General features: G+C 54.6%; 1 protein-coding gene across 2 annotated transcripts in view; it reads right to left on the reverse strand.

Moving 5' to 3' along the window:
* Positions 1 to 2,662: 2,662 nt before the first annotated feature.
* Positions 2,663 to 12,890, reverse strand: part of KCNH1 (potassium voltage-gated channel subfamily H member 1) — a 500,025-nt gene continuing 489,797 nt past the window's right edge. For both annotated transcript variants that reach the window (XM_075540569.1, XM_075540568.1), the window contains exon 11: positions 2,663 to 3,523. In XM_075540569.1, coding sequence (XP_075396684.1) covers positions 2,663 to 3,523 — 861 coding nt within the window. The remainder of the gene's footprint in view (positions 3,524 to 12,890) is intronic.

Consider the following 12,890-nt stretch of genomic DNA (forward strand, 5'->3'; position numbering starts at 1 on the left):
GCAGCCTGGAGATGAGTAGATGCCCATGCCAGGATCTGGACTTCCAGTCATTAGCACAATTAGAATCCCAAGAGTCAGGCTGGGAGTACATTCCCAAAGCCTCACCCCACCGCCCCTTCCTGCTCCCACCACTTAACAGTTTGGGGTCCCAAGGCCTCCCCTGCACCAACCTCATCTGGTTGAGGGAAGGGAAAGGCCTCTCCACACTGGACTGCAGGAGGCTCTCACCAAGTCCCCAGAGGTGGAAGGCAATGAAAAGCCGCAGGGGCAGTTACTTCTGAAGCTGGCGTTATGAGGTGCCCTGCCCTACCTGAAAGTTAAAAAAACCAAACAAACCCCCAAACCCCAATCCATTGTCTTACGGTTGATTCTGACTCATGGTGACCCTCTGAGATGGAGTAGAACTGCCCCAAAGGGTTCCCGCTGCTGTAAATAATTATAGGAGCAGACTGCCCCACCTTTCTTCCCTGGAGCAGCTGGTGTATTTGAACGGCTGACCTTGTGGTTGGAAGCCAAGGGCTTTAAACACCGTGCACAGGTCCTACAGTTAGAAGCAGTCTAGTGCACGTTTCAGAACAGCAAAGGAACACTTGGGGGCATCTGGTGGGTGGACCTGCTTTAAGGGCATGAGTTGGCTGAAAGGCCCTCAGCTTTATCAAATCACAAACAGGGAAAATGTTGTCTTGGAAAATGACAATCCCTCTTCTTAGTACACCATGGACTGAGGCTCAATCTAAGACTCAATCTAATACCCCTCCAGGCCTCATGAAAACCTGCATGTGTGTGTGGCCTCCGGGAAGGACCCTGCCATTTGGGCCCTATTCCTTGGGGCTGTCTGTGCCAGTCTGTGTCCAGACAGCAGGGATGTGCCTGGGATGTGGCCACCGAGCAGGACTAAGGGGAAGGCATGGAGGTCTGATCCTAACCTATGAGACCACCTTTAGTGTGGAGGGGAAACGATCCCTGGCTTCCGAATCTCTTCAGCCAACCAATGGCAGGCAGAGGGACTGAGGGTATGTATGAACCCTGCAGCTTAACGCCTGGCCCTCTCTGCTCAGAGCCCCGACCAGTCCATGATAATGAGCCAGGCCAGCTGCCGTGTGGGGAATGCCTACACTTGGAATGCTACCTACTTTTCCCTGGTCACTGTTGAGGTCCCTCGCCTCTCTCCAAGGGGCACACACCTAGGCTTGCTCCATTTTTCTCAGACACCATTGAGAGAGGTGCAGATATAGGAGCCACCTGCCACCAGGGGCCCGTGAGGCTCTGGAGTGCTCAGCATGGGAGCATGGGGACCTGGCTGGCCCACAGGTGGCTCCATGGCTCTTGCTCTGAGCTTAGACTCTTCCTGAGGACCACGGCCCACAGTCCTTGCTTGCCATCCCCACATAGGGACGACATGAGGGCCTGCCACTTCATTCTCCTGCCCCAACCCCTGAAGGAGGTCCAGCCACGGTCCCTCGATCCTTTCTAGACTTCACTTGAAACCCTCCTGCCTTCAGTCAGAGATAAAGGCTGTGTTAAATAACAATAACAATAATAATGCCAAGCATGAATCCCATGCATCCTCTTGTGACTTCCACGCTGTGGACGAACTGCACATTTCAGAAGTGTCCTTGAACTCCAATGGACATCATAGTCAAAATACAGCACTTGGTACAATCGTGTGTTGTTCTTTCTTTTTCTGAGGTGTGTGTGTGTGTGTGTGTGTGTGTGTGTGTGTGTATGTGTGTGAATAAAGCAACTCTGGGTTCATGACCCTTCCTGCCAATGCCCCACATCCTGAGGATCTTCACGGAAACCCTGGGGAGGAAGATAAATGAGTAAGTGAGGTCGACGGCAGGGAGGGGGCACTGAACAGAGAGCCCCAGGACCACGAGGACTCCCCTCAGCTCTGGCACATGTGTCCCCTCTCTCGGCTCAGGGGCACCTGAGGATTCCCGGCTCAGTGGGTCTGTGGGAGACACCCACAGCACCTGCAGCTGCTCTCTGGCCTTCGTCATTGGAGACATGAAGCCAAGAGGACTCTGTCCTCTTTGCCCCTCCATGCCCACCTTGTCCCAGACTTGGTACAAATGACAGCTATAGGAAAATATATGGTGAGGTCAAACACAGCTGTACAAGGGCAGGGGGCACTGGGAAATCCCTGTGTCCACCATAGTTGGTTGTGTTTGTTTTTTTTTTGGTGGGGGGGGCGTTGTCAGGGGTCTTGACGAAGATGCCCAGCATGGTATGTACATGAGAGGTCCTCAGACTCTCTCCGCCAATCCCCACCATGGCTGCTCTGCACGGGGAGTTTTGAGCTTTTATAAATACCATGGTAGTTTTTTAAAAAAATTCTACAAATGAAGGAAAATAACCCTTTGGACAGCTTGCCCGCCCCCCTCCAAAATTGTGCAAGACAGTTCGGCTGCAGTTCCTCTCTGTCTTCACGGGGGTGGCGAGTGTCTTCTTCCAGAGAGGAGGGGGGGCAGGAGGATGAGGGAGAGGAGGAGGAGGAAGGAATGTCCAGTGACTGGTCCCCCTTGGCTTTTCTGTAAGCAGAAGCCCACTGGAAAGGGGTTGGTGGTGGAGGGGCGGTGTCTGGGAGAGGGCGGGAGGTGTCTAGCGCAGACATGGAGGCTTCTGCCTGTTTGAATGGTTTTCTCTGGTGACAGGCCCCTCAGCTCGCTCCAAACACGTCCCTCTCTGACCCTGGGGACTGGGGCCGGGAGAGTTCAAACAGCTCCTGAGGCGACTGCGAGGACCTCCGGGAAGCCAGTATCCTGAGGATCTCGGCGAGCTGTTTCTCCACGTTGGTCATCTGGGCGCTCAGGGCCTGGATGTCCTCCTTCAGCTCGTGCCTCACCTCCAGCACCATGGCCTGCAGCGTCTGCTCAGGGATGGGGTAGAACGAATGCTTGACCTCGGCCAAGATGGGGCTCCGGTCCTGGGGGCTGCGGGCCTCGCCAGCGTTGTCCAGCCGCAAGTCGCTCTTGGTGATGCCGCTGTCGCAGGAGTCCGTCTTCTTCAGCGTGGCCTCCCCTGACACCTTTGTCCTCTCGGGGAGCGTCTCCATGGACTCGGCCTTGGAGACCTTGTTCCAGTCCTCCGCCTTGCCACACGCATCTTTGAAGCGGGCCCACCCTTTGCGCCTGGCACAGTCGCCCCCTACCGCCTTGGGGCCCAGGCACTCGGAGCCAGGCGCATGCAGCTTGGCATGGTCGGGTGCCACCGCGGAGACAGGGCCCGGCTGGAGGGCGACGGGCGTGGCGGGGCTCTCCCGGACCGTGACCACGCTGGCCTTCACGATGCTGTGATGGACAGAGGCCTGTTCTGCCAGGACGTTGCCCTTCTCCACATCCAGGTCCTCCGGGTCCCGACCCCCTCTCTCCGCGGCTAACCTGGCCTCCTTCTGCTGTCGGAACCTCTGGAAGAGACGCCGCACAGGATGGTCGGGGGGCAGGATCAGGGGCGCCTCGTTCTTGCGTTTCCTCCGCTCTTCCTCCTCTCGCTTCACGTCGCTGATCTTCCGGAACACGATCTGAAATGACACCCAGGACACACACGCGTTAACCCCGGGGAACAGCAGCTCCAGCCACAGAGCTCAGCTCACCACCCCATCCCCACTTCGCCATCACCCAGCCTGTCCCCAAGGAGCTGAGGCCCCTGAGGGACTGCTTGGGCCTGCAAGACCTCCTGGGCCCCGAGCACAGTGGTGGACACCATGGACTTTTTCTTCCCTGGCTTTTCCAACAGCCAGGAATGGGTGGTCACTGCCATCCTCCAAGAGAAGCAAGCCTGACCCCACTCTGTTGTCCTCACAAGCCAGGAGCCAGTCACTCCACCTAGAATCTTCCCCACGGACTGGCCTGGCCTCCCACCCATCCCTGGCTGAAGTTTGCAAAAACATCATTCTTCTGACTGTAGGTCAAACCAGAGTGCAATTGGGTCTCCAGAGGGTCAGGCTGGGCTTCTGTCATTCCAAAAGCTCCCCAGGAGATCCTGGCACCTTGGTAGCACAGTGGGCTGTGCGTTGGGCTGCTAACCACAAGGCCAGCAGCCCCAAGGGAGAAGAGGAGCTTGGTGTCTTGAATTTCAGCTGATTCTGAGGTGGGCGAGAGGAAGTACGTCTGGTATACATTGTAAGTCACAGCCCAAGGCAATAGCACTCAGTGAATAGGCCCCTCCCAGGCAGGGCTGCAGGCAAAGCTTCCAGTGCCTTCTCCAGACCTGAAACCGAAGTGAGTGTGGTCGCTAAGTCTCCACGAAAGCGCTCCTGGTCCTTGGGGAGCTCACAGTAGAGGAACGTGCATGCACACTTGTCCTAGTAATGATAACTATTGGGCAGCACTGTGGGTCACGCAAAGAGCCCTTCATGTTAATTCATGCCATCCATGCCAGAGCACCGCAATGTCACCGAGGCACCCCCTATGACCCCGCTGTTAGAGGAGAGGCAATCAAGACTCAGGGGGCTCAGTGCTGCATAATGGAGCCATTGACCAGCATGGGCCTGCACCCAAAGCATAAAGCCAACAGGTGGCCAATGGGCACACAGTGACAAAAGCAATAAATCCAGCAGAGCATGGACAGGCCGTCACACAGACTCCTGCTCTGGGCTCTGAGCAGAGTGTAAGTCACATAGTAGAGGGCTTTCCTCTGGGCAAACGTCTGATTATCGCATGCACGTCACACAGGGAAGCTACACCTTGGGGCATGTTTCCACCCCTTCCGTGTCTGAACTTGTGGGGAGCAGCAGGCAGTATCTCTGTCTTTTTTATGTGAGTTCCTTGATCAGGGACCAAAGGTATGGAAAGCTTTCAGAATCAGAAGAGAAGCTCATGAACCAATGAACGGCGACGGTTGAGCAACACAATAAACATAATTAATGCCACTTAACTGTGAATGTGCTCTGGTGGTGCTGCTGGGTAAGCATTGGACTGCTAAGCCCAAGGCTGGCAGTTCAAAGCCAGCAGCTACCCTTATGGAGAAAGATGAAGATTTACAGCTCGGAGCCCTGGTGGTATTGATGTGTTCACCACAGCTGGTCTGCTAACCACAAGTCAGGAGTCCCAAACTACCACCTGCGTGGGGTGGGGACCCTGGCCTAAGCCAGGCCGCGCAGTCTGATGTTGTGGCATGGTCATCTGCAGTGGCCATGGGGGCATGTCAGCTGCTCACTGGTTGGACACAGTCTTTGGTCACAGACATGGGTGTCTAGATCTTCAGAACCTCTTGCCCACCCCCCCAGGCCACCCCAGTGCATCCAATGGCACCCGCGGTGCTTCCTGCACATCAGTCTCAACTAAGGAACCTCCCTGGCTTATCAGATCTTCTGCCCCCTCCTTTGAGAATCAGGGAATAAAACCAGCCACCTCCACCTTACACAGCCAAAGGCATTCTCACCGAGGTGATGGGCACCTGGGAGGATCTGTGATCTAGGGCTCTGGGTCCTGGTATCGGGTGCTTTTCTTTTTTTCTTTGGAGAAGGAAGTCATGGGGCTTTGTCTCTGAGGCAGCAGCCATGCCCCTGCACTTGACGAGTATTTTAGATCTGAGTGGGCGGGGGGCAGAGGGGAAGCATGACTCCTGACCGCCAGGCTCCAGCCCCAGGAGCTCTCTGTTCAGAGGTGCTCGCCATAGCTGGGGTATGCCCCCGCAAGGATGGACAGGACCCCCTAACCCAGAGGGTCTCTACACTCAACAGGCTCTCTGACTGGTGGCCCAGCTTTTCCCAAGTGTCCCATGGAGCCCTAACAACAGGCGCTTAAACCTTAACCACCTGACTGCTAACTGAATGGTTGGCGCTTTGAACCCACCAGCCGCCCTGCGAGAGAAAGGCGAGGCAGGCGGTGGCCGTAAAGACCCACAGGCTGGAAACCCACAGTGGATTCTGCTCAGTCCTGTAGGCCCACTCTGAGTGGAGATCGACCCGATGGCAGTGGGCTTGGTGGTCCAGACAGACCTCAACGGTATGGCCGGTTTGGCCCCAAACTGCCACCGAGTGAGTTGCACGGATATTTTGGTTTCCCGGTGCATGTGACAGTTATGCTTCCACTGTGCTAGAGACGCTCGGTGTAATGGTCTCCTGACAAAGTCTGCAATGTTGTGGGAATTACCAGGATCTGACACTGAGACACAAAGTGATCGCAGGCTATGGGGAAGACAGTGCCACAGAAAGGCTTATTTGAACCGGTGGCCACAAACCCTCAGTCTGGGCCATGCAGCACACACAGACTCAGCAAAGTGCAATGGCACCGTCTGGCTGTATAAGGAGAGCCAGCCAATGGAAACTCTACGGACCACCACCGTCCGAAGGGGACGAGGCAGGGCCAACCACGCTCTCATCCTCTGGTGCCTGGGGCACCCTGCCAGCCGAGGACAGCAATGCGGAGACAGACGTATAGAGCGGTGTGACCTCGGGCAGGTCTCAAGAATAACTTGACACACACATGGATGCATGGATTGTGATAAGAGTTGTACGAGCCCCCAATAAATGAACCAGGATGGGGAATGGAAGACTGGGTGCTCCTCTGGGTCCAGCAGGGCTGAGCGTAGAGCAAGAACCTGTCCCCTCTTCCCTTGCTGACAGAAGGCTTTCTTCCCCATTTCTTTCTGATCGACACTGCCTGGCTCCCTCCTTCCATCCTTTCCTCCTTCCCTCCTCCCCACTTCCTTGCTTCCTTTTATTTATTGGGCTTAGTTGTAAGGTTTCATGTAGGGAAAGGGTTCTGTTTTGCAAGCAGTTGGATGAGATCATCCCTTAAGGATGTTCTGGAATGTTCCACTCTTTCAGAACAAACAATGAATGGTTTTAATAAGCCACTACTCTGCTTGTGCATGCTTCCCGGCATGTCGTACATCGTCAAGTGCGTCGTCTCCCGTCATCCACGATTCCCCTGAGGTGCACAGCACCTCCATCTGAATCTGTGAGCGGAGCCACCTGAAGCTTAGCAAGCAGACAGGACTAGTTAGAAACACATCTGCCAGCACTCTGGATTGGGCACCACTTCTTGTCACATCAGGGACTCTTACACACAAGACAGTCGTCTGCCTGGACAGGGTGGCCCAGCAACCTCCTAATCATCCTCAGGATGGGCCCGGCACACTGGGAACAGACCACTCCCCAGAAGCCAGAGGTGGGATAAAGCTAGGTGTTCTCTGGAAACCAGCCTCCTGTTAGCTGGTGGGGCATGCGCTTTCCTGTGTCTGAGGCATTGGGCTAGGGAGGTCAGGGTGAATGCTGGGAAGCACAAGACTTAGTGTCACTTGAGGGAAGGATGCCTCTGGGGCAGGGAGGACCACTGTTCCCTGCTCATCTAGCTCAGCATCCTTCACAGGCAGCACCAAGCAGTGACCCTGAGTCTACTGTGAAGAGGTGCCCTCAAGTCAGTTCCGACCCACAGTGACCCTATGCCATCCTCACAATAGGTCTCATAGCCCATCGGTGCCACAATGTATCAATGTGTCTTATCAAAAGGCCCCAAGTGTGAGAAGCCTTTAATAAAGTCGTGTGGAGCTGAACCCAATTGCCACCCTTGGCTCCTCAAGAGGCAGGGCTTCCTGTGATTCTCCACTCTGTTTGGAAATCCAATTCCTCTAGCATCTGACCTGAGTCGGGGCAATCCACCACCTCTTTCGAGCTGCCACAGAGGCAGCCTGGTCCCTCTCATGCCTGAGCTCTGCTCAAACATCAGGCAAACCAGGAGAGTGGGCGCAGAGGTCACTCACTCGGGTGCCTGAGCAAGAGGGGCCCTGGTGCAGGTGTGGGAGACAGGCAGGCCTGGGGGTAATCGACTTTGCAGTTCTGAGAGCACAGAGGATGCTAGAGGGCAGCCGAGAGGGGGCAGTGACTTAAGGGAGTTTATGCATATACGACTGAGTCAGCTATTGCTGAGTCGGTACCAACTCTCGATGACCCCACGTGAGTCAGAATAGAACTGTGCTCTGCAGTGTTTCAGGAAGTAGATCATCGGGCCTTTCTTTCAGGGCACCTTTGGGCAGACAAACTGCCAACGTTAGCAGCCAAGTGCCTGAACCATTTGTACCACCATTGACTCCAAAAAAGATATAGCTAGGGTCCATTTTTCATACCCTGTTTCGGGTATGGTATCAGGAGAGACCAGACCCTGGAGGACATCATGCTTGATGAAGCAGCGGGGGAGCGGAAAAGTGGCAGGCTCTCCCTTGATTGGCATAGAGGCCGCAACAATGGGCGCACACACATGAACAGCCATGAAGACTAGGCAGTACTTCATTCTGTTGTACACAGGGTCGCTATGAGTCGGTCCAAAGGGACTTAATGACATGTAACAACAGCAACAGGTCAATTCCTAGTTGTTTGAATACGTGAGCAGGGACTGAGATGTGAATAATGAAAACACACACAGATAAACTAAAGGGGTTTGTGGTAGTTACATAATTTCATATCAACTTGATTAATAAATGTAGGGGTGGAATTTAGCCTGTCCATCAGGTCACAGCCTGGTGATGCCTCCTTGTGGGTGTGGCCTTCTCAGGGGGATTCTGGGAACTTCCTCTCTTTCTCCCTGGAGGAGGGCCACACTCTCTGCTCCACCTTCCTGTTGACCAGCTGTGTGAGCTACTCCAGGAGAGCCGGAGGAGCCCCGTGGAGACCCACACCAGCGCTGAGATGCTTCCACCACCACTGCATCCACAAGACTTCCCACCCACTGGTCTCTGATCTTCCTGCATTTGGCATCATTGCATGTGGCTGCGTGAGTCTGAAGAGGGACTTAATGTCCCTTAATGTCAGATTTGTGGGCTTGATCTGGCTTGGACTGGGCTGTTTTCTTACTATACAATTGCTCTTTGATATAAAGCTCTTTCTTATACATATATGAGTGCCCCTGGACTTGTTTCTCTCTCAAGCCTGGTCTAACACAGGGTCCATTTTGGTTATCGCTGGACTCAGACACACATCTCTAATCAGAAACAGGGCAGAGAGCAGTAAAAAGAAGCAGCTGTCGGCCTGAAGTACTCCCGTTTCTCCCACTGACCAGCTGCTGTGACCTTGGGCAAGCCATGTCCTTTCCTGGCTGGCCTGAATCCATGGCTTTCACAGCAAACTGCATGTTAGATGCCCCAGGAAGGCTTATTAAACATCTAGATTCCGGGGCCCCACCTAGGATCTCCTGAGTTTAGACTTACCACTGCTGCATGGTCAGAAAGTGGCCTTGGCAATGAGCTCCCCAGGGCAGCCAGAAGCAGGCAGCTTGGCTCAGCTCTGCTAACCATGGTCCTGGAAGTCCTGGTCAATGTCTTGTGAGGTCATTCAACTATCTTGTGTGTGCACACATGCTCACATGCAAGCGTGGCATATGCCACACAGCCCCCTCGCCCCCTCAGGTTCTGAGCCCTCGTGTTGAGCCTGCCTTGGCCATCCCGTGCACTGTCTGGGACAGGATGAAGGGCAGCCACCTAACCCCTGATGCCCGAGAGATGACCGAGAGGGAGCTGGCCAGCCCTGCAATTAGTCATGACTCCTTGTGGCTACGTACACCCGTTGTGAGTCATTGTGTCCTCGACGCATGGTGATTGTGTGCACAAAGGAACACAATGTGGCCTGGTCCTGCATCACCCCCTTTATGGGCTGCAGAGGGGACCACTTTCACTGGAAGATTGTCAAAGACCTTTCTTTCTGGTCCATCTTAGTCTAGAAGCTCTGCTGAAAGCTCTTCCGTCTTATATCAACACAAGGGTGTTCACTGGCGAATGGGTGGTAGCTGTGCATCAGATCACTGGCTGGGAATCGAACCCTGGGGTCACATGCAAGGTGTGACATTGACCATGGACCCTGCTTCCCTTATTCCACTTCAAAAAACAAAACGCCACTGTTTTCCTTGTTCCTTTTTAAAAAACAAAAGCAAAACTCACTGCCACGGAGTTGCTTCTGTCTCTCAGCAGCCCCCTAGGACAGGGTGGAACAGCCCCGTGAGTTTCTAAGACGGTAACTCTTTAAAGGAGTAGAAAGCCTCATCTTTCTACCAAGCAGTGACTGGTGGTTTTGTCCTGGTGACCTTGTGGTTAGTAGCCTAATAAGTAACCACAACACCACCAGGCGTTCCTTCTCTTTCTCCCTAGAACTGAAACAAACAAACAAACTGGTTCACTATCTAGAAGGAGCGGCAAACATTTCGTGAGCATCAACTGCATGCAGAGCACTCAGTGAGACACGCCTATGGTGCCGTCAATGTTGGGGCTCGGGTCTCTCCCCAAGATCAGAGGCCCTTGGTTCTGGCTTCTGGAGAAGCAGCAGGCAGGCAGGCAGCCTGACCCAGTTGCCTTCCTCCTAGTTTCCTCACACACACACCCCGCCCCCCAGCTCCCACCCCCAGTAGCCCTGACTGCTGGCCTTACGACAGTGTAAGCAAAAGATGAAGATTCACAAACAGGGCCACTGAATACAAACCGCAGATGGACGGAGAACAGTAAGGACCAGCTTTGCTTTTGAAAACGCCATTCTTCAGCTGCGCATCGTGGTGTCCAAAGCTGAACTTGTTCTCTCAACTGCATCAGGAGCTTGGGAACTTTGCAGCGCCTGTGAGGCCCTGCACGGCTGGAGGGGAGGGGGCTCCCAGGGGGCCTGAAGCCAGTTCTGGTCAGTACTCATTCACTCACTCACTGAGTTAAGACTCTGTGGGGCCAGTGCCTGAGGCTAGGGGCTCCTCTCCAAAGCTCCCCAGGCTTATCAGAGACAGACTAGTAGCCCCCTCCTTCAGCCCAAAGTGTTAGGGGGTCTAAATGGGGGCTCGAGAGAGGGGGAAGTTCATGGAGTCAAACTCAGGGTCTTGTTCTCCCCCTGGTGAAAGCGGGTACAACAACTGAGGCTACAAAGCCGATCTGGGGATTCCAGAGGGTCACTGTCGTATGCCCTCAAGAAGGGTGGTTGGCGTTACTGTTCTGTGTGCGTGTGACCCTGGAGATGACCCCGGAAGGCTGAGAGAAGGGGGCTCTCACAGGGCCAGCCCACGTGCAGACACAAACACAGAGGTGGTCTGCAGGGTCGTTGTGGACACAGGCCTGGCAGCACAGGTTGGCCCTGCAGGGAAAACCAGCAATGTTCCTGGTGCCGCATGAAATGTTCCATGTGCTTTTCCACCTGCCATTTCCTAACGACCCCTGGAGGTGGGTGCAGGTCTTATGCTCGCCCTCCAAGCGCAGGCACCCTGGTGCCTGAGGTGAAAGGGTTCACCCACAGCTGACCCATATGAGCAGAGGACAGCTGTCTGCTCCCGTAACGAGCACAGCCTTAGACGCCCTATCGGTACGTCTGCTTGGCTCTACAAGTCGGAAGCATATTCATGGTAGTGGGTTTATAAATGAGGAAACTGAGGCATAGCGAAGGTAAGAGACTCCCCACAACACATAGCTAGGGGGAGCTAGGATACACACCCAGGGCACCCATGTCCCTGCCCATGCCCACGCTTTACGCCACGCTGCTAGGGAAACACCTTAGTTGTTAGAGAAGAGGACCATCAGCTCTCGATGGATGCTGCGGTCCTCTCCTCCTCTCTGTCACCCTCCCTTCTCATTACCATCAGCCCCTCAGCATCCTCCCGGCCACCTCCAGTGCAGCCCTGCGGAGCCTGACCAAAAGGGGGAGGAAATCCAAGAAGCAAATGGGGCTCCCAACACCTGAAGGAGGAGATGAATTCATTCCGCTTTGTTAGGCTATGCTAGGCTCTATCAGGCCCTTCCGTTGGTCAGGAGGATGAAGGAATTTCCACGAAATCAAGATTGATTGGTCAAGTCAAGAAAAGGGGTCTGTACACCACGTGGGACTGAGTGCGCTGCTTACTGGAAACTCTTGTCTCCCTGGAGGATCCCGGGGTTGCCATGAGCTCTGCCAGCAACTGGCCGCCTCAGGGCATGGGGAAGGAGGAACAGGAGTACACAGAGGTCACAGTGGACTCAATCCATGGAAAACCGACAGGCCAAAGACATTCTGCCGAGGTGACCGGCCTACTAACTCCCAGGCCGCTGCTCATGGGCTGGTCTTTCTCATCCCATTCAACATCTCTGCTTCCATCTGTATTCATCTAGAGAGGCCTTGCCAAACTCCAGCGACATCCCACCAAGATGAGAACCACCACCTCTTCCTGTAAGAGTTCACTGTGGGAGTGGTGGGCGCCGAGAGTGGATGATCTACCCGGTGTTTTGTGACACTTCTTCCACAGTCTTTGTTATGGTTGTCAACTGCTGCCATGCCGGCTGGACTCACGAGAACCATGCGACAGCAGCACAACATGCTGCCAAGCCCTGCATCATCCTCACAGTAAGTTGCTGGCTGGACCCGAGTGATGGGTAAGGCTTTCATTTGGCTGCTCTTTTGGAAGCTGACCACCAGCCCGAGTCTGTGTGAGTCTGGAAGCGCCACTGAAACCCATTCAGCGTGATAGCAACCTGCCAGCTTCTCCAGAGAGATGGATCGTGGCGGGCTGCACTTGAAGCTTCTTGATGAGGAATTGAGCCTGTGTCTCCCATATGGAAGGAGGGTCAGAATCCTACCACTGAAGTACACCTGCCTGTGTCCTTAGGAAAATTGGAATCCCTGAAGGATGAGGGTCTTTCTCAAGGTTGCTAGTGAAGGAGACATGCCCCTGGTTGGTGCTCAGGGAAGAGACACCGCGGTGGTTCAGGGAGGGGTTGGTGGCATTTCAGCAGGGTCATACTTACCTCTTGGGGATTTGCTCACCCTTGGTTTCCTTTACTGCCTCCCCCCTACCCCCCACCAAAGCCCTGCCTTCTGCTCTCTGTCCTCTACCCAGCCATTGTCCCGGGGTCCTTCTGCCTCAGTGCTCATGCTCTAGGCAGCTGAGGGCCGGCAGAGGTGCAGGGGAGACCCCAAAGCAAAGCTCACCTTGTGTGTGCTGGCTGCAGACACTGGG

The sequence above is a fragment of the Tenrec ecaudatus genome, chromosome 1, assembly GCF_050624435.1.
Source record: "Tenrec ecaudatus isolate mTenEca1 chromosome 1, mTenEca1.hap1, whole genome shotgun sequence".
NCBI classification, from domain to species: Eukaryota; Metazoa; Chordata; class Mammalia; order Afrosoricida; family Tenrecidae; genus Tenrec; species Tenrec ecaudatus.